This window comes from Pithys albifrons, chromosome 10 (genome assembly GCF_047495875.1).
Source record: "Pithys albifrons albifrons isolate INPA30051 chromosome 10, PitAlb_v1, whole genome shotgun sequence".
NCBI classification, from domain to species: Eukaryota; Metazoa; Chordata; class Aves; order Passeriformes; family Thamnophilidae; genus Pithys; species Pithys albifrons.
Window position 1 is genome coordinate 31150054 of NC_092467.1, and position 21682 is coordinate 31171735.

Genomic DNA, 21682 nt, shown 5'->3' on the forward strand with positions numbered 1-21682 from the left:
TCTAACCATGCTCTGTTTGCCCATGTGATTTGTTAATCATGTACACAGTCGTCATAGTAACTTTAAGATTTATTGGCAAATATCACAATATTGAGCTCTAAAAACAAGTATTCCATGAGCTTTGTGAGAACAGGTTTCTGAGACTGTGTTATTGCTTCATGGAGAGCAGCTCTGGCATGAGCTCACCCTGCTGTGAGACAGCAGAGAACACACACCAGCACTTCCCCAGGGGCTGAAGTCCACAGGAATTCAGGTTCTGCTTGTTAAAAGCATGCCTGGAGAGTGAGTAAGGCTGCCCTTGATCTGCATGGGGACTGGTAATCACAGGTGCAGAGTGTTTGGGCTTCCTTTGCTTTCCTCATCTTCTGCTCCCTGATCATCTGTAAAACCAGGGCTGACTCAGGTTGCCCACAGAGTGTTTTTTTTATTTTTAGCAATATTTAGTTTTGACCCACTGTCCCCTGGAGACACGTGGTGTGTCTGTGTTCAGGTACTTACAGAAGTGTTCATTTGTTTCTTGCAAGTGCCTGGGGCAGTGGGTGCTGCTCCACATTGCTGTAGATTTTGCAGCATTGCACAGAGCAGCAGGTTTTTGGTATTTTCATCAGGATGGTGTGCACATGCCATGCTTGGTTGGACTGAATTTTTCTGTACATTACAAGGAAAACGAAGCATAACGTGTAGGACAGCAAAGTATGTGTTAGAACAGTGTTTTTTTCACAGTGTGTAGTCGCTTGATGGTGTGTAAACTATAATTTTGAATATCTGAAGTTACAGGTGATGCTGTGTTAGGACAATTTAGGATTAGGATCACACCAACAAATCCTATTTTCCCTTGCTTTTGCTTTTATCAACTCTGAGACTGACATTTTCCAAGTCAGAGGTCTCTCTGATGAGGAATATGATATGCAGCATATTAGTCACTCCTGATAACAGGGCCAGGAAAAATTCCAACTGCATTAGTGCAGAAAGGTGACTTTGGATTGGGATGAACCTTTAGCTGTTCCTGTGGCAAGCTGCTCTGGTTGGCTGTGTTAGAAGCCTTTGGAAAATTGCAGCTGTTGGGTAACACTTTTGGATTCTAATGTGCCAAAAGGTTTCAGCCGGACTGAGTGGGGAGGAAAACATCCCACAAGGCAGGACTTTTCCTGGAAGGATGCCAGTTGTTGGAGGCTGAATTGAAGGATGTGGGGCAGAAATGGTTGTAGGTGGGGAAAAATGGGCAGAAGAATCTCTCCTGGCCAACCCATGTCCTCCTTGAGACCCCAGGAGGAAACTCCTTATTCCCATCGCTCAGCAGCCCTTTGTGGAGGGCAGATGTTTCTCATGGGATGTCGTGTTCCCCTCTGGCTCTGGGATGCTCCAGGGTTGAGTCCTCCTTATCTCCAGACAAGTGGAGTGTCTGGCAGGGGGCAGATGGCAATGGAAGACTTAAACCTTTCAGCTCTTCTGATGACCTCTGCTGGCATCAGCATGGGGGAATTCCTTTTTCCTCAGTCTGCTTTTGAAGAAGATCCAAGTCTTGGGATTTCATACAAAACCTTAGGAAGCTTTCCCGCTCCCTCAGATGGATTGAATTCAGCTCCCAGAAGTGAAGACAGTGAAACCCCAAATCACACTGTGCTGGAGTGTGGGGCCTGTCCTGGGAGTAGGAGAGACTCAACTCTGAAATTCATCATTTTCTCAACGATTTTGTGGTTAAATTGAGAGTTGGGACATAAATGTTGAACTGAGGTTTGCACTTTTGTCTACCAATAAGATAAATGTCTGTAGAACTCAGAGACTGGAGTTAAAGGAAGTTGAATGTGGAGGGGATGAACTGATTTAACAAGACAAACCAAAGTGGTTTGGATCATTCTTCAAAATTAACACCTAAGAATGGACATTCTAATTTAGCAACTGTCTGTTGACACCACGCTCTGACCTAGGGTGGGTTTGGAAAACATTTTATAATAACATTTGAGCAAAAAGAGACCAATAACACATGGAGCTGTGATTTTCTCTGGTGCCCTAAAGCCAGTCTTAGAGACCTGCCCTCAACTACCCATTACCTGAAAACTAAATTTGATGTTTTCAGGGATTCTGCCACACCAGAAGGAACTGTTTAATGTTTTTTCCTCCACTCTCTTTTTATTGAAGAAAGGAGAACAAAGAAGTACTGAGGATGGTTTTAACATTGAATAAAAAAAAAACCAAACCCAAAATCACAAAAAAGCATTGCAAGGTGGCTGGAGGCAGGTTTGATCACGAGGAATCCCACAGTGCTGTGTAAACTTTAACTGTTACACCAGATCCACTTGGGCATCCACCAGCACAAGTGGTTTGCAGGGGCACTTAGTGATACTTTGGAGCAGCTCAAACAAGAAGCTGAAACTTCTTTAATCGTTTGGATTTTCCTCCCTCCCCCCTTTTGCACCTCCTTCTCCAGGGAACTTCAGCCTCGATGGAACTTAAATTCTGCTCCTTAAATTTAAATCTCCAATTTTCTCGAGTCTGTCCCCACCATCATATCTGCTATTGTTACACCCTCTGTGATGGGAAAAAGATTAATCTTGGGGATGGTCAGGGTGGCCCTTTGAGGCTGTTTTGGAGTGGGTATTTCTCAGGGTACAGTTTTTGCTCCCACTACAAGGTGTGAGCATGTCCCTGTCCCTTCTCGTCCCCCTCTGCCAGTGCTGGCAGCTCAGAGCTAACTGGGCAGAAAACTCACCCTACCAAAACGTGAAGGATTTTTTCTGCATGTTTAGCTCCCTGTTCCAGCTCACTATGGGATCAGATGAATAGAGATGGGAAGGGAAGAATAAATGCATGAAAGAAGGCTGGGGAGCTGGACCAGCCTCTTGGCTTTGGCTCTTGGATGGGCACGGTGCTGTCAAGTCGTTGTTATTTCCTTCCATGCTGGATTTCTTTCCTGGATTTAATCTTTTCTTCACCCCACTGCTGGTTTAAAGGTATTTCAGGCCACTTTTCCTCATAGGAGTTATTTTTCATCCGTTTCTGATTTTGGTTCTCTTGCTTCAGAGTTTTTATTCTTCTTTTATCTGCTGATGTGAAGTAGAAAAACAGAGGAGAGAAGCAAATGGAGGGAACTTAAACTGGGAAGAAAGAACAAATTTCCATATTCTTTGTCCTGTGTTGTTAATGTTCATGCAGTATTTTTAGTCGAGGAGGTTAAAGTTTTGTCTTTTTGGTTTAGATGAAGACTCAGGAGTGTGTAAGGAAATGGTGTTTTCATCTGTTCTTCAGAACCAGATCTCAGCACAGAATCAAAGGCTGCTGTGCTCTTAGAAGTGTTTTATTTCGAATGGAAAAGAAAATAAAGCTGCAGCACTTTCAAAAGTTCAGATGCATTCCTGAAAATCTTTCAGGGGTTGCATGGCTTTGCTGCCTCAACTTTTGGTACGAGTTTGATTTAAAATGGCCTCCTAAATCTGTTAATAGCCTTGCAAAATGACTCATTTTGCCTGACCCTGTGTGGAAACCACACAAACCCACCAAGTTCTGCAGGAATTCCTCCAGGAGCCAAAACTGCTCAGATCTGCACAGCAAAGGGTGCATAAATCTAAAATTGTGGTTTGTGACACACCTCCATCCACTTATTTTTTTTCATTAGTTAAATCAGCTTAATGTAACTCTGCAGGAGAAGAGAAGTTACTCACCTGCATAATTGAGATTTCATTAAATGTATCATTGTCCTCCCAGAACTCCAGATGTTTTCAGTGAGAGCACAGACAGTGTCAGAGGCAGAGCTGAAAGGATCAGAGGTCCTGCTGGGAGAGAGGCCCTGGATGTGCTTACCCTGGTGTCACATTCACCATATGACCCTTTCTACTCCTTATTTCTACTCAAGATTAAAAAACTAAATAAATACCTTTTATATATCTATAGATATATAGATATATATAGAATCATAGAATTGATTGGGTTGGAAAAGACCTCCGAGATCATCAAGTCCAACCCTTGGATATAGCTAGGGTTATCTTTGTTCCAAAATAATTCCAAATATGTTATTCTGAAATTGCACAGTTACAGACTGGATAGAATTAAAAATATGTAAATTGTGCTGTTAAATGGCTGACTTCTTTCAGAGGAGCTTGTACTAAGGGAAGAAATCTTGTTCTTCGTGTATGTTTTGGTAGAGCTGCCTTGCTTGAATTCAGAATGACAAGCTCCACATCAACTTAATAACATGCAAGCAAGGGTACAAATTTATCATCACTGCTAATTGCAAGTCTGTTGTTTTTATACTGCCATCTAGGCCTCAGCCCCAGCTGGAGACCTGTTCCATTTGGCACTGTGGAGAAGCTTTATAAAGGATATTCTGCTTCTTAAAAGCTTGATAAAGGATATTTTGCTATTTAAAAGCTTGTACATAGAAAAGAGAAAGGCAAACTCCTGCAGGAGAACAGGCTGCTCTCACCTGTTCACCACTGAGGCTGTGATTAGAACTGACCTGAGGTTGAAATAGGGATTGACTTGTCCCATTTTGGACCTTAATTCTGTGCTGTCCCATGAGTGGAGGAAACCTCACTGTTTCATAAGGAAACACGACATTTCACCTCTATTGCCACACAGCAGGGCTGAGCTGTTGGCATAAGAGTACACTGTCTACAAATAATTAATCAGGTGGGAAGCATCTTCCAAATAATAGATTTTTATCTGTGTTAATAGTCAAAATAATGTCATTAAGCATAGCTATGTCTTGGTTTTCTTTTCTTCCCTTTTCAGTTTGTTTTTATAAACCTGCATTTTTACTCATATTTGAAAGTTGTTTGTGTTTCTTCCTGTGTGTGAAAGGAAAAGCACAGAGAACAAGGAAAAATTTTTGGATGTGCTGAGGCCACAGTGCAATTAGGTATGTTAAGAGCTTTATGGAATGTTTTGGGGTAAGCAATAGGGGGTAGTAGCATTTTTTTATTAAATTTGTTGTTAGCATCTTATTATTGCATTTATCATGTGTTACTGTTCTGTTTGGATATATCATTTATTAATTTGATTTTTTTTAAAGCCTCATCTAGGTTATCCTGAGTAATTCCAAAAATACCCTCAACATGCCAGAAAATCCTGCAGCAGGTACGTGGTGTGGAAGGGATTGCTTTTGTGGGGCAGTGGGCAGGGAAGCTCCATCCCTAACTGGGCTCCTTTGTGGTGCAGATAAACAGCAGGTGCTGCAGATCCTGGATCGCCTGCAGGCAAAGCTGCACGAGAAAAGGGACTCCCAGCACCAGGAAAACCTGGCTGTGCTGCGGAACACCCTCAGGAGCCCCTTGTTCAACCAGATCCTGACGCTCCAGCAATCCATCAAGCAACTGAAGGAACAAGTGAGTGTAAAATCAGAGTTGTTGGTGCACTGAGAACTACGGGCAGTGCAGAGCTCAAATCAGGGTGTGTGGGCGTGTGTTAACGACGGCGCTCTCATTAATAAGCTGTAACTGGTGTGAGTGAATGTTGGTGTGAGTGGATGTTGGGCTTTTTTCCCTTTGTGAAGTTGGTGTCTGCAGTCACTGCTGAAACCAGAAGGGTTTTTACAGCTAACAGGTCATGGGCAACGTGCTTTGAAAGGGCTGCAGGAGAGGCAGGCGCTGGGAACCACATTGGTCAGAAAACATCTGCAAAAAATATCTGCAAAAAACATCAGCTCCAGGGCTCTGAGTTCTGCACAATGTTGGAATTGGGATCCTTTGTTTTTCACAGAAGCTGAATACTGTTTATCAGCTCACTGGCAGCATCTTTTCTCCTTAAAAGACATCATCACTTAGTTTCTGCTGATTTTTACAAGAATGGTTAACCTGCTTTGGCAAAGAAAGTCTAGAAAACCCCTTCTGAAGATTTGCCAAGCTCTGATGTAGGCCTCCCTGAGCTGGTTTTAAAATTCCTTGGCCTCAGCAGTGGTTAAAACTTGTGTGGTTTGGTTATAATTCCTGCTGCCACTTAGATTTTGTGGGTATCACACATCTGTGTGAACAGGTCTCATGCTGCAGTTACCTTAAAATCAGCAGCAAACTCAAACCCAGGGACTGAGCAGCAGCAACCTCTCTGTACCAGAATATTTCTGCATTTCTCTGTTGTCAGTCAGGACTAGAACTGCAATTTCCAGCAGTGACAGCACGTTCAGTGGTAGTTAGTTTGTACCCAAGGCTCTCTCTGGGCAAGGGGTAATACAGACCAGGCCCTGGGCTCCTGAGTGGCTCTTGGAATACTTGGATTTTTGTGCCAAAATTTTCTACAGATTTGCCTGACAGTTGTAACAGTGCTTGAGAGTCTCTTTAATGTTTGCTGCTCTTGCATGTGTTGTTTCTGGAATACCAGAGTGAAAAGAGGATAATGGGCACGGGGCAGGGAAGAAGCATGATAGAAACAGAGAGAAAAGAGTGGAGTAGAAACACAGCTGAAACATTCAGGGAACTTCTGAAAACCAGTTTAAACTTGGTGTGGCAGCTTCGTTATAGCTTATATATTACCATTGCCTGCTTTATACAGATGGATATATTTGTGTGAATATTCACATATGAACATGTGTGTGCTTGTTTCTTTGGCAGTCTGCACACAAAATGGTATATGTGGAAATCCCATTTTTGTTTTTTATAGTTTTCTCACACCTTTGTTCATTTTTAACAGCTCAATTACATCCCTCCTGACCGCTCAGTAGATTTTGATTTTACCAAGAGGGGGCTGCTCGTGTTTGCTGACAAATCAGTCACTGCTGGGACCCCTCGCAGTCCACCTGGACCCAAAGCATCTCCCTTCACTCCAGACCTGGGAGTGAATGAATTTAACATGATCATCCAACAAATGGCAAAGGTAAGGCTCTCCAAACTTATTTTCCCTTGGGACTGTATTTTCACAAAGCTTTTTTGTGGTCAGTCTAGGGGGAGTGTGGTGCCTCCTAACCAGTAGAGAGTAGAATTGTGCTTGGGAAAACTTCTCCCTGTGGAAGATAAAGTCAGCAATAGAAAGTGGCTTTGTTTTTGTCTTTCTTTGCCAATTTTTTTGGTCTTGCTTTCTGCCAAACACACCAACACAATAAAGAAATTTCAGTTGCCAGAAAACATTTTCGGTATTTGATGACACTTAATTGAAAATGGACATTTTTCAGCAGAAACTTGTTTTGATGGAGACACTTGTTTTACCAAGTACATTTTAAATTGGAAATGTACCAACTTTGTTAATATATGAACAGTGTAAAGGATTAAAAGAACTAGCATGTAATATTTTAACTCTTCATTTAGTGTGACTTAACTTTGCCTTGTGGATTTTAAGAACCTGGGATGTAACATACGCTAAATTCCTTCAGAATTGGTACAGGTGCAAACATCCACCCACGTGGGATTGGCAGTTATACCACAAATGTATTGTTCTGTGTTACTTTGAACCATTAATTTAATTGGTTAGTCATGCCTTTCTATATTAAGTAACTGTTGCTAATTGACTACCTTAATGTAGCTGTAATATTTTGAGCATAACTCTTCTCATTAGCATGTCATTAACTCATCAGATAAAAGATGTAGCAGTAAAGACTGAACATTATTTTGGATAAAACAGCTGTGATAGCAGTGCATTCTCTGAGTAATATTTCCCAGTAAACAACCCCAGAAATTTTGTATTAGAACTGAAAAACAGGCAGTTGCAAAAGCAAACTTCTTTTCAGCGTTAATTGTGAAGTTGCAGGGAGGGGAAGGAAATTAATTTCTTCATTTAAAAGCTGCAATCTTTTGAACACACACCTCAAAATCAGCATTAAAAGCAAGGGGAGCCAAAAGACAAGTAATTTCGTTTAGCTGTGCAGCATTTCCAGAAATCCCAAATATATTGCTCTAGACAGCACTTCTTTCATAGTTTTCATCCAGTTTGGAATTCATCTCATAACATGAATGAAGTGTGAAAGCAGCTCTTAAATTCCCTGAGGTTTCTGAACCTCAGAGTGCTTGCATATCCAATACATTGCTATATTAAAAATAATAAATGGAGGAGCTTTTATAGAAATAACATATTCAGTATTTTGCCTTTGTTTAGTCTTAGGAGGAAAATCATTCTCTGTGTTCATAAATTTTAAACTAGCTCATCCTGTTGCATTAAAAATTAGTAAATAAATTTATTTTCTGTTTTATTAGGGAAGACAAATAGAATCCATAAAAATTGATAAACCTTCTGTTGGAGGTCTTGGATTTAGTGTGGTTGCCCTCAGAAATCCCAGCTTGGGAGAAGTTGGTATCTTTGTCAAGGAAGTCCAGCCAGGAGGCATAGCTGACAGGTGAGATCTTTATAATTGGGTTGGGAAATTGTATTTTCCATGAAGGGAAAAGTCATGACATTCACGTTGAAAACTCCACTGGAATAACATGTTTGTTTGGTTTATCTGGTGGGATATTTTGCTGGTGGTATCTTGAATTCTGGCTTTTCAGCTAAAGGGAGAGTCATGTTTTGAGGATCGGATTTCAGATGAGTTTTAAATATCTGAGCCATTCATAAATGGAATTTCCAGAAGTCATGACTCACTTCAGAGAATCTTGAGTTCTGATTAAAAAAACAAAAGAAAACTCAGAAAAGAATACAAGGAAAATAAAAATTAGATTCCATTTTAATTTTTATGCATTGTGTACCCTGAAAGAGTTTTTTCCTCCCCCTTGTTCCTTTATTTATGTGCCTCTGACAATGCCTTATTTATAGTTGGTTTTACTGTTTGTTTCCTGTGTAAATTTAGATCCACTCCTCCCGACAGATCCCTGCACAGATGTCATCATAGAATCAGGGCTTCAGGCAGTTTCTTCCTGTATTGTCTGTGGGTTTTCACCCAACAACAAAAGGCAGAGCAATCCTTTAAAAATAAAATGTGATTGTAAAACCACAAGAGTTGGCATGAGACAAATGCAGTGCTCGGAATTATGTTTCAAGAAAATGTGTCTAGATTTCAAGTCATTGGTGTCACTTTTTAAATAACACATGTCAGGAAGTGCCAACACAGGATGACAAAAAGAGTGGGGAGAGGTTGGAATGATAATGGCGATGGGCCCACAGAGAACACACCAGAGAACACTTAAAGAAAAGCATATTAAGGCTCTTTCAAAGTGGAGACAGATGGACTGATCCGGATGTCAAAAGGAGGGTGAATATCTCACTTTAGGATTTGATGACCTGCTGCTCACTTTCTTTGATGAGAGAATCTAAAATATGGTTAGTGCTCGAAGAAAGTCATTTCTGGGAAACATTTTAAACGTGGCATGATAAAAAGGAAGTTTAAAATGCCTTAGTTAAGATGTGCAGTTACATTGTTTGGGAGTTTATAAATTTCCCCAGCATGCTTCCCATTTTGTTTCTGAGACAAGATCTCCTGGAGACTTTTTTTCGGATTCCTACAGAGCTTTGAAGGCAGTGTCTGTCTATGTAACAGTTTGGTCTCGTGCTCGGAATGAATATTTAATAAAGGAGATGAGTGATGGTTTCTCTCTTGTCACAAGTCTAAATTCATCACTGGGGTGAATTAACTGTGAAATTTATATTATCTCAAGGTACCAACTGAACTGTGTATTGCTCAGAGAAAGTTTCATGTGTGAAGCTTGACAGTGTAAATTTTAAGTAAAATATAAGTATGCAGCTCGTTGGTCTTTAGATTAAATAATGATACAAAACAATATCAAAGCCTGAGTTGTGGGTGCTTACAGATAGTATCATGTAATGCTAAACACAACAAAGAATACTTCCTGGTTTATTGTGTAACTACAAAATAATTTTTTTCTGCTTTGTAGTTCAGTATCGGCAAGAAAGGACAAGAGAATTTCAATTAAATTATGAATAGAAGCAAAATAAAAAATTGAGCAGATTTTTGTACCATGATAAAGCTGTAACAAACTGTCTGGGCAGTGCAGTACAGCATGGATTGCATGTAGCTTGGAGTTTGGTGAAGGCAGCCTAATGAGCAGCTTTATAAAATATATAAACATTTAACCTCACACAACTGTGTATTTTGCATGTTCATATTTAAATGACACGAGCCCAATGTGAAGCCACTCTGGTGCATTAAAAAATTGCTTTCAATGTTTTGTTAAGGGATCAAAGGCTGAAGGAAAATGACCACATACTGGCCATTAATTGCACCCCATTGGATGAGAACATTTCCCATCAGCACGCCATTGCCCTGCTCCAGCAATCCACAGGGTCCCTGCATCTGGTGGTGGCCAGGGAGCCCCTTCAAGGGAACAGCAGAGCTTCAGCTGGCTCACTGAGTGATGCAAAACCACCTGAGCCTGTGAGTTGCTGTAATACTGGGATTGTGAACTGTGCTGGGTGGTTTGTTCGTGGCTCTGAGTGTTTGTGTCAGCAAGTTTTACATGCAGGGGTTTTTTTCTTTAATCAGGTTTTCTGTGTGATGACATTTCATGTAGACTCCGTGCAATAAGCACGAGGCTCCCATTGCAAAGCTGTGTGGAGTTGTTATAAAATAGATCCTGGGTTTTTATGGGATAGCAGAAGCTTTAGTAGATCAACATACTCTTAGCAGCAGGGTCTGTTCAGCGTAGTTGGGTAAAGCATTTTATGGGTACACCCAGCTGAACCTATTTGTGCTCAGCAATTGAAGATGCTCTGATTACATCTTAGAGTAAACATAAACTGTCATGAGCACTGCTTGAAATACCCCAACCAATTTTAACTTGCACTGCTCAAACCAAAAAGGCTTGTCTTTGTTTTTTAAAACAAACAAAACTTACCTGTTAAGGAACCTCTCAGTTGCTGTTTATTTATCAGTGTTTTATTTTATCTGCAGATTTCATTGATTGTGAACCCATTTTGTTCTCCTGACAAAGGAGATTTTGTCACTTGGACATATAATAAACTAGGGCTGAACTTCCATCTGTGTTCCACCCATATGGTCCAGGTGGACCAAATTCCACTGAATTTGGGCAAACTGCATGTCTAAATTCAGAGATTGCAATATTGGAATCTTAATTTATTATGCTGGTAGGTTGTGATAGAAACCTGGGTGAAAGCAGCGCTTTTCCTTATTTTCGGTAATTATTTCCCTCATGATTATTACACAGATAGTGAAATCTGAAGGGTTTAGTGGATAATCAATACTGTTTATTGCACTGGAAATTTTAACGAATTAAACTTTAACTGCTTTTTCATTGAAAGATCTGCACTGAACAGACTAACAAAATAAAATACAAATATATATCTCTACAGGGGGTCCTTAAACTTCTTTTATGATATTTAACTAGCTTTGGCAAAGATTTTCAGTATGCTAATAAATCCTTTATTCACAGAAGACTTAAATCTGCCTACTCTGCTCCATTTTGGGTTCTATGAGATATTAATCTGACAGAAACATTGGCTGGGTTTGGGTTGCTTAACAGCTTTGTTATTTTCAGATTGTCTTGTAGAACATAAGGTCATGGTGCAGTGTAGCTTGGAAAATTTGCTTCCAATTCAGTATGGCAGAATATTGTGCTGTGCTATTAATTCAGTCCTGGTGGTGTTTGGAGTAAGTGAAATAACAGAAATAAGAATTTGGGCAATGCTCAGTAAAAACTAGGCCAGTGCAAGCTCCTTGCCCCTGTTTTCCCCTCTTGTTTGCAGTGTTCTTGATTTATGAAAGACTGAAAGGATAGTTTTCATTTTGGCAGGCAGATCTCAAAATTGCTTTTTCTTAGTCAAGCTTTTTCCTTGTATCCTGTTATCCTGAAAGAGAAGGACAAAATGTGTGTTTAAAAACAGATGAGAAATCCCACTGCGTATTTATGAGGAAATGGAGCTGAGTGACCAAAATCCCCCAGATCTCCAAAATGTGGGGTAGAGACAGAAAGCTGCTCTGATTAATTCTCGTCATTCATGTGAAAGTGAGAACCATTAATGATGACTCAAATGAAAATCTCCTGTTTTTATTAATTGCAGATTCACTGGGGCCACATTGAAGACGTTGAGCTGATTAACGATGGTTCGGGCTTAGGCTTTGGAATTGTAGGAGGAAAGTCGAGTGGAGTAGTTGTAAGAACAATTGTTCCTGGGGGATTAGCAGATCGGGTAATTTGTTATATTATGTCACTTCTTCTATGATTGTAAAGTATAATTAACTGGCTTTGACAGTCTGAAAATAAACTAATACACTTAAACAAAAGGAAGCTGATAGCATCAAAGTCTGAATGCCAGCATGGACTTCATAAATAAATATGTTGAAGGTATGATTGAGGAGAAAGTCAGCACCTGATATAAATTATGTTGTTTCTTAGGAATGCTTGAGCTTTTGTAACGTTGTTGAACATGCAGAAATCCTGAAAAGTTGCTGGTTCTGAAATACTTTGTGTATTTCCTGGGTGAGGATAAATGTTCGGTAGAATTTGGCAACGTTTATGGGGACAAACTGTCAAATGAATTGTCAGGCAAGAGGATCTTCCCCATTGATGTCATTGCATTGCAAGATTCAGTTTAGAGATGGAAAATGCCCTGGTTTTAGTGGGTTGCATTTCCAAGGGGTTTTGATCCCTGTCTTGCAGTCTGCCAAGTTGCAGGAGACATGTGGGTCTGATGAAAAGCCTTTTGAAGCTCCTGATGCCTTTTAGAGTTGCACAGGTACAGTTTGCACCCTTTGATTGCTCATCTTTAAACACTCTGTGCTGAGTGTTGCATTTGAGTAGAACACTTGCAATAACAAAACAGATTGGGATTTTTAAAGTGAATTGGTCATGGCGAGTTACAGTATATGAGGACTGGAACGCATATAAACAAAAGAAAGTCTAAGGTACTTCCTCTAGTATAGGATGGAAATCAAAACTAGAAATTTGAAGAGGTTTTCTGAAAAAAAAACAGTGGCTTTTGCTTGACTGTCTCCCCCAAACCTGTCATGTATAAATGAGTAGTCCTTAATTATTGCCCAACACCTGTTTTGCTGTAAGGAATAAAGTCTTTTGGCTACCAATGAAGCCTGTAAGTTAAGAACCCACCACATCATTCTCAGCTGAATGAGGACATCATTAAGAACACGTGAAATAATGATGTATATACATGTTAAAATTGGATGAGTTTGTAAATGAGTTTGAGTTGGTTCTGGGAATAACTCTGTGATTGCTGTATAAATCAGTGCCCCAAAGGTGGTGGGGCTGTGCTGATCGATACCAGCTGGGGTTTGGTCCTGGAAATGTTTGCTTATAATAGAAATTATGATGTAAATCATGAAGCATAATTATCAGGTAAAAAATGGTTTGTGTGGAGTCTTGTTACCTTCAGTGGATTTACTCACTTGAGTTGGAGCTGGTCATATGAGAAAAGAATTGCCAGGTTAATACAGAAAACTCTGGAAGTCCTAAATCAAAATGCTGTACTTTTTTTCTAACCCCAGTCCTGAGGAGTATTCTATGAAACAGCAGTACATGACAATCTGAGGTTATAAAACATTGTTGCTCTCTGTTTTCTCCTAAATGAGCAAAACAGTGGGGAAAAAAGTGCATAATTGTGCAAATAAGTCCTTGAATTATTTACTGTGTTGCCATGGTGGTCAGTTTGGTGGCGTTTTCTCCTTTTGGTTCTCATGGCCATGAAGATGCTGGTAACACAGTTTCAGTTTTGTAATGGAACAGATATTTTACTTGTAGACTGGAAACATTTTTCCTACTTTCGTTTGTGTGTGAAGGATGGGAGGCTCCGGACTGGAGATCACATCCTACAGATTGGAGGGACCAACGTGCAAGGAATGACCAGTGAACAAGTTGCCCAAGTGCTGAGAAACTGTGGGAATTCTGTTAGGATGATCGTTGCAAGAAACCCCACGTGTGAAGTCATGGAGGCTCCACCAGCCCCTCTGAGCTGGCCAGTCAGCACATTACCTTCCCTTCAAAATGGAATTGTAAGTACCTGGTGCTTCCTCATGACATTTTTAAGTGTATTTTTGTGGCTTGTGATCAGAAAGGAAGGAGAGAACAGAGTGTTCTTGAGACCTAAAGTGCTTCTTCTCTCTTGAGTTTCCAGATATCATGTGCTTGTATTTAAGTGGTCATTATTATAGCCCTGCCTTCTATAATTTTTCCCTTTTTCCTGTATGTTATTAATACCTATAATCTTGGGATTGGAATGACCAGCTTTACAGAATTTATTTCATAGTGGGTAATTTAATTACCAAGACCATAAACATTATCGATAAGTGGTACTTTGAGTTCTTCTTAGCTCATTAAATTTTTGCTAATCAATCATTGGTAAGTGGATTTAAAACTGGACTCTGAATTTCCCTACTCTGAAATCCAGAGAGCTGTGGCCACACAGAATTATTCAGCACAATCATCTTTTTATGAGGCATAAGTGTAATGTTTTCATAGTCTACGCTACTGTCTGTGATAGGAAATATATCTAAAAATTTTGAAACTTGTTTTAGCAAATCTTATCATGGTCATATCAAAGTCTCTTGTTTTTGAAGTCATTCTTTTCAGTTTTGAGTAATTAAAATCAACAAATGCTACACTAAGTGTACAGTAGGTCTCGAAACATAAACAAAGCTGTGCTTGTGTACCATCTGCTGCTACTGTGCTGCTTAGATTTAGGTGTAGAATCTGAGTAGCCTTTTCTTTCTTGTTTAATTTCTTGAATTAAATAGAGAACTATTTATTTTTCGAGCACCAATTTGAAAGGTCAGAGTAGAAGTCATATTATTACAAATTCACCTCCTTGCTTGCTGGGCAGCCAAGAGCTTTGTGTCCTGCATCTCTGGCAAACTAAACTGTCAGTTGAGTATTTTGGGTCCTTCTCAAGCTCCTCTTCTCCCAAGAGGGGTCAGTGCAGTAGGAAAAGTGAGTGGCAGAGAGATGGGAAGTGGTGATTGATGTGCATGAGGTTACAGTCTCAAAGGTGCTCTGGCAAAAGGCTTTCCAAGAGAACCAGCATCGTTACAAGTCACTTCTTTGCTGACTGGATCATATTTTCCAAGGCCCATATTAGGGAAAAAATAACATAGTCCTAGTTTTGTTTCCTTTACAAAGTACTATTTTTCTCTCTTCCTGTTTGTCACTGTGGATCCTGCAGCCTTTCTGCAATGTTATTCTTTCTGGATGTTCTCTTCAGTGTCCTCCTTATGCCTCCTATGTAGTTTAGAGGGGAAAAAGTGGTTTTGCAGTTTTATCTGCTTCTTGATGAGTGTCTTGCACTGTTTTCTGAACTAAATAGTGCCTTCATATGTATATTTGAAGAAACTCCTTTTTCTGGTGCTAGAGGAGATTTGCTGAAGGCAAGATTAGTGGCTAATCTGAATGTTTTCATTAATTTAATGATGATTTCAGTGATTCACCTTTCCCTTTTTGTCTGATTTACAATGGAACTTTTCACTGTAATCTAATTTCTCTCTGATTTCTGAGTACTTCCACTGTGAGCTTTGGAATAAAAAATATTTTCCTTTTTTGCAAACTAACTGAAAGGCATTTTTAATAGATGGTTGGTTATTTTCATTTCTATATTAATATTTATTTTTTTAAATTTGCCTGTAGTAGAGAATAACGGAAACTAACTCTGCCTGTGCATGGGCACAGGAAAACAGGTGTATTGTCTGTACTGTCAAAGATCCTGACAGCAATGGTAACAGCCCACCTGTGCTGACTGTATTTAGGACTTTGCACTTTGGTTTTTCCAGACTCCACTTGTTAATGTTCTGCATTAGAGCCCTGACTGAGGAGCTTTTCACTGTCAGAACAGCAGGACTCTCAAGGCTCCGTTTCAAGTGTTGCTATAGGCTGGTTTACTATAGATTAGTGACAGTATCAAAACTTATCTTCACCTCCATCAGCCTCTCATGGAGCAAGGGAGTTGGGAGGCATTTAATGAGCTTAATGACTGTGCTGGTGGAGGGAGGTGTGTGTGATAACGAGATACTCCCCATCGATTGCTCTTTCATTGAAAAGTGGAATAGGTATGGCTGTAACTCTGCCCTGCTTTTAATATGGGTCCTTCCAAAGCTAATGCTTGGCAAACATTTGATTAAACTTCTCTTTTTCACTCCCTCAAGAAATGTTTTCCAATTTCCCAGTCTGTTTTTTGCTGTTGGCAGTGGCAGTATCCCCTCTTGATTTCATCACTTTAACAGACCTTACTCTCATCATCATCTTTTTGATCTCATTGGGCTGTATCTGATTACTGAAAACAAACAACTCTATGTATTTTAATTTATCCCTTGCAATCCCAGATTTATGTGCTTGATTGTTTTTCTCTTTGGTCTCACCAGTGTCTTTACTGTTCCCTGTTTGAACTCTTGCCTTGCAGTTTGGATTTTTCCTGGTCAGAGGGGACTTGCACAGACATCCTGAGGCAGCTTTGCAGAGACTTTACAAATGAAATTCATTGCATTTACAAAGGAGACTTTACAAATATTAATTTCATCGCATTTCCCTTCCTCTGTTAGATCTTAAAATTATTTTATCTGAATGCAAACTATTGAGGCTTTTGCTTCCTATGGGACAACCTGGAGACTTCCAGTCCTCCTTGCAGCTTCCTGGTGGTCAGATCTGAGCAGGGTCACAGCAAACATCAGGACCAATATACCAAAGGGAGAGAAGAAATTCTGAGGGCACTCACAGTTTTTGTTGTCTTGAGGGGTTGCCTGGGAAGTTTGTTGTTATCAAGTGGAGTTCAAATGGAAATGGCCCCTGAGTAGTCTAATTAAAACTTTTCAATATTTATGTTATACCTCTAACAGGTATGTGGAGAAAGTATATGGAAAGCACTTAACAAGCAAACACAGACTTTGGTGATGCTTTAATTTCAGCAAATCTTGGTTATGTCTCTCCTGCAAATAGAGTCCCTCCCAAAACAGGAAAATCAAAATCACTGCTTTCTTCTAAAGATCTTAATTAACCTGCAATATTGTAATGGTACTGGGAAATAATGAGATTTCTTTTTTTGTTGTTTTGTGCTTTATTTATAGGATAATACCAACCTTTTTGATACCTATGACGTTGAACTTGTGAAAAAGAATGGGCAAAGCCTGGGAATAACAATTGTTGGATATGCTGGCACATGTGATGTGGGTGAGTTACAGGATTTAGTAAAGCCTAGGGCAGGGACTTCTCAAATACCCTTTCTTAACTATGGGGAAAACGGACAGCTCCTACCTGTGCTAGGACATGGGGACATGCAATCAGTTGGTTTTTTCCCCTAAATCCTCTTTAAATTCGAGCTGTTAACTTGTCTTTCAGATATTGGTTGCAGAAATAATAATCTCTTTAAAACTGACCCAACTGAATACCTGGTTTACACAGAGGTAGTGCCTTTTATCCCTCTCCTTCCTTGTGGGAGTCAAGGAGGTATTTTGGGAATGTGGTGCAGCCAGAGTTGCTCTCCAACCCTCTGTGTTCCTGGGAATTCCTCTTGTGTTGCCAGGCAGGAGTCACAGGTGGGGAGGGGCAATGGGCAAGGGGGAGTTTGGAGCACCCGTGGACAGGTTTTTCTGAGCACACACAAACCATGCTGGGCACATGTGTGAGGAAGGTGAGTGTCCTGAAAAGGAGGGATGAAGTGTCAAGATTCACTGGAATTAAAGATCAGCATTTCCTGTTCAGCCTGAGTTAGCAGAAGTGTTAGTATTTCAGGGGGTTTATTGACTCTTTTTGTTTAGTTTTTATTTCCTTACTCTAATTAGAATTAATAATCAAACGTGACAAAGGACTGCATTTCTGCTTCCATGTTTCTCTTTTTTTTTTTTTTCAAATAGAAAAGTCCTTTTTCATTAAGATTTAAAGTACTAAATTCTTTAGCTCTAAGATGATTGAAGTCCTGATCAAAGTCCTTAAGCACGTACTTTACTTTTAGCCTAGTTAGTCCTATTGAAATCAAATGCAACATGGATTTAAGTGATTGTGGTTTAAGGCCTGGGTAAGCACAAGGGTGAATCCATGGAGGAGGTGGCCTTTTGTGAGCAGTTTTAAGGGAAAAAATTTGAGGTCAATGTACAGGTGGTTGTGTCAGTGCTGGTTTTCCCACCAGAAATCCTCAGTTATTCTGTGTCAAGTTGTGTGAGTGGTGACATGCAAATACTGGTGGTTTACAGAATCATCACTTTATGGATAGAAGGAAGTGTGTGAAAAAGGCTGGAATTAAAAATCTTAATCAGAAAAGAAGCAAATTAGGTTAATGCAGTGACTTGTTTCTGTCCTCCCCAACAGAACCTTCAGGGATTTTTGTGAAAAATATAATCCCTGGTAGTGCTGCTGACCACAATGGCCAAATTCATGTCCATGACAAAATTGTTGCTGTAAGTAAAACACTCTACTTAAATACTGCTGTAGAACTAGTACTTCATTACACATCTCAGTGCTAATAGAACAATGTAGTAGAGACTTCCCAAAATTAATTAAACCTCCTTTGCTTTGCAGTAGAAATAATTTGGTGGTTTGTATTTGTTTAGGTGGATTTGTGACAGAAAGGAGCTTTGGCTTGCTGTGGTTAAAGTATTATTTTATATTCAAAGAAGTAGTAAATAGTAGTTAACTATGAAAGAGGCAAGCATTTGGATTAAAGTGTTTCAGAGTGGAGAATCTTGGCTTTTGGCCTGCAGTGAAGATGAGCAGCATTAACTTCCAATTGAATTGAATGTGATTGGAGGATGGTTAAGATTCTGCAAGATGTGGCACATTGTTTGTGGTCCATAATGGCTGTGGAGTGTGGATACAATCAAAATGTTAATGGTCACAATTTAGGTTTAAAACCCCAAGCTTTATGTGTAGAAAAAAGGAAAAAAAATATTGAATAACAGTGAATTGAATAATAGCCAATTTTGCATTCACAGTGTGAGCAGGAATGGATTGCACAGTCTTTTTGTTTTAAGAGATAATATTTATGGAGATGTGAGTTTAAATTACTTTTAAAATGTGTGCTATGCCAGGCCTTCCAAAGTCAGCTTCTTCTTTGTGAGAGCAAAAATTGATACAGCCTTTTATCTGCAGGAAAAGCCCCTATTGGTGCGTGATCTGACAGTGAGGTGAACAGAGTATTTTGGGTACAAATTAAAATATCTGCAAATGTAAGAATTGATCTGTTCAGGGTGGATTGAATGAAGAGATGTGTATTCAGGTTTGTGTGGGGAATGCTATAAATCTGTGAGCAAACTAACAGTGGTAATGAACTGAAGAGAGTTCTAGGCTGACTGCTCTGCTGGGGAGCTTCACCCACAATTCTTGTCAAGCTTGTTTTTGTAAAAAAAAAAAAATTAAGGAAAAATCTATGCATATTTGTATGAGATTAGTAAATTCTGTTTTGTGGTTGCCCCATGAAGACAGAAGAAATTACTGTTGTGCTTCCCTTTACAGTGCACTTTGAAAATATTATCTCATTAGTGAAATGTGACTGATTTAATGGCACTGTTTTGCAAACACTGCTGTCCTGGGAGAACAGCCCTGTAACTCCTGCATAGAATAGTATGGCTCTTGCTCACAGTGTGTAGCACTACACAACACAGCCTAAGAAGGGAACACAATTACTATTATTTGATACAATTTTCTTGGTTTAGGTTGATGGAGTCAATATACAGGATTATACCAACCAGGAAGTGGTGGAGGTGTTGCGGAACACGGGGCAGACGGTCCGTCTCACGTTACTCAGGAGGAAACCTTCCTCTGCTGTTTCTTCAGAAAGACCTTCAGATAGAGGTAATCTTTTTTTTTTTTTGCTTTTTCCTAGCAACTGGTTTTATTTTTCACTCAATTTACTGTTACCTGATTTAACAGTGTAAAACTGGATGCCACATGATCCTACATTTTTTAAAAGCACACTGTAGAAAATGAGCTCCCTGAGAGGGAATGGAAAGACACAAAAATGAGAGATTCAGGAAACTCAAGTGCCAAACTCCTGTGTAGCCACCCCCCCAAAACAAACCACAATAAAAGAAAGAGTTAATGAGGTGATGTTACTACTTCCTATATTTTGCAGCATGTGATTTGGTTTTTTTCATCTGTTCTCACAGTGCAACCAACTGTTCCAATGTTTGTGTCCCCTGGAGCTGTAGGGACTGAAATTAGTGTGGACACCAAGAATGAGGGAAAACAAGAACAGGAGGACAATCTTCAAAGTGAAAAGCAGCAGAGGCTCCATAAAGCAGGTAGATAGGATATCTTGCAGAGTCTCTTTGGAGCCTTAGGACTGTCTTTAATCCATTTTCAATACTTGGTGGGCTGTCATGGCTTACTCCATCTTTAGCTTTTGCCCTGTAGTGCTTTTTATTCAGTTCCATCTGAAGTAAAGCTCTACCTGTTGGGTCTATCAACACTTCCACCCCATCCTGTGCATTCTGTGTCATCACTGGGGCCACTGATGAAGACAGTGGATCACGTCAGCCCCTGCAGCTGTTCTCCTCCTCTCATAACTGGCTGTCAAGCCATTCATTAGTGCTGTCTTTGATCCCTGTGCTCCATCTGGGTTTCAGCTCATTTAGGCTGTGTTTTCCCAGTTTCCTTATGGAAACTGATGTAAATGGTGTCAAAAGCTTCAGTACAGTTGAGGTGTGTCACACCTTCATCCACATCTCTGTCTTGTAGTCAGGTTGGTCACTTAGTTGGCAAAGCTGTATTAAGTGTTCCTTGTCTTCTTTTCATGTATGTCTTTGGAGATGGATTCCAAGAGGAAGTGTCTCCTGATCTCAAGGCTTTTATGTCTCTGAGTCATTCTACTTGTATGAAATTTGCTTTCTTCCAGTCAAAAGTGATCCCCTTTGTTTTGGGAGGGTTTTTCAAGATTGTAGACAGTGGAGGTGCAGCACTTTCAGTGTTCTGGAATGCATCTTATGAACTCTATAGAGCTGAAACCTGCCAGCTCAGTGATTTCTCTGTCTAGTTCTGGTCCTACTCTGATAACTTGAGGTGTCCTGCCACCTATTTTCTGTCGGAGAAGATTCGTTCATCTTCCTGTGCTGCCTGGGCCCTCAACCACATTGCTGGGTGAACAGCATCACGAGAGGGAACTCCTGGTAGTTCATATTTATTTCCTGATCCAGTGTTGCCTCAGCCATAATAGTTGGACTCGATAATCTTAGAGGTCTTTTCCAAGCCTAATGATTCTGTGATCTTGCCCTCACAGGCCTTAGACAGGCAGAGTATTTTCATAATATTCTTTTGGTTTCCTGTACAACATCCCAGGTGTCCGTTTGTTGCAGTTTCCTCTTTTGGCAGTGCAGTGACTTCATCACAACTCGTGTCTTAGGCATAAAGACCTGATAGCTGGAGTTCAAATTAAGCCTGTTTTTAACAGCAAAGGCTGTTGGACACAGAGGCAGGTCATAAAGACATAGATTGCTTTGGGGTTTAGCTGACTTGGGAACCAAGGTTGGAGGTCTTTCCAGAAGGCACACTTCAATTTCTGGGCTCTTCTACAGGAACTTCAGGGTGAATTTATACAGCTTGTGTTGAAGTCAGCATAAATTATCCTTATGCCTTGTCATTTCTAAGATATGTAGATGTAATAGAGGATTCTAAATTACGGCTGTCAATGAATAACAATTTTGCTAAGATTGTTGAAGATCTGTCAGTATTAAAGACAGCCTGGAAACGAGAGAAATGTAGCAGTTCCTATATTCCATTCTGTTTTACTTTTCTGTCCAAGCCTTCTAACCAGACTTTGTTGTGACTTTTGCATGTTCCCAGAAATAGGAAGCCAGAACAGAGGCAGTTGAGTAGCTGAGAGTTGAGGTTATCAAAGCATTGTTTTAGCTGTATGGATAGGAAAGCACATATTG

At 40.0% G+C, this 21682-nt stretch overlaps 1 protein-coding gene across 10 annotated transcripts in view; it reads left to right on the plus strand.

The window, feature by feature from the left end:
- The window catches only part of PATJ (PATJ crumbs cell polarity complex component), a 149892-nt gene that overhangs the window by 3433 nt on the left and 124777 nt on the right, over positions 1 to 21682 (plus strand). For 5 of the 10 annotated variants that reach the window (XM_071565889.1, XM_071565885.1, XM_071565888.1 and 2 more), the window contains 11 exons: positions 5009 to 5073; positions 5155 to 5321; positions 6619 to 6801; positions 8112 to 8251; positions 10045 to 10243; positions 11887 to 12015; positions 13619 to 13831; positions 16886 to 16988; positions 18123 to 18211; positions 19466 to 19604; positions 19919 to 20053. In XM_071565889.1, the coding sequence (XP_071421990.1) occupies positions 5052 to 5073; positions 5155 to 5321; positions 6619 to 6801; positions 8112 to 8251; positions 10045 to 10243; positions 11887 to 12015; positions 13619 to 13831; positions 16886 to 16988; positions 18123 to 18211; positions 19466 to 19604; positions 19919 to 20053 (1519 nt within the window). In that variant the 5' untranslated portion in view covers positions 5009 to 5051. Of the gene's footprint in view, positions 1 to 4797; positions 4856 to 5008; positions 5074 to 5154; positions 5322 to 6618; positions 6802 to 8111; positions 8252 to 10044; positions 10244 to 11886; positions 12016 to 13618; positions 13832 to 16885; positions 16989 to 18122; positions 18212 to 19465; positions 19605 to 19918; positions 20054 to 21682 lie in introns of all 10 variants that reach the window. The other 5 variants (XM_071565887.1, XM_071565890.1, XM_071565891.1 and 2 more) reach the window with 2 other exon arrangements.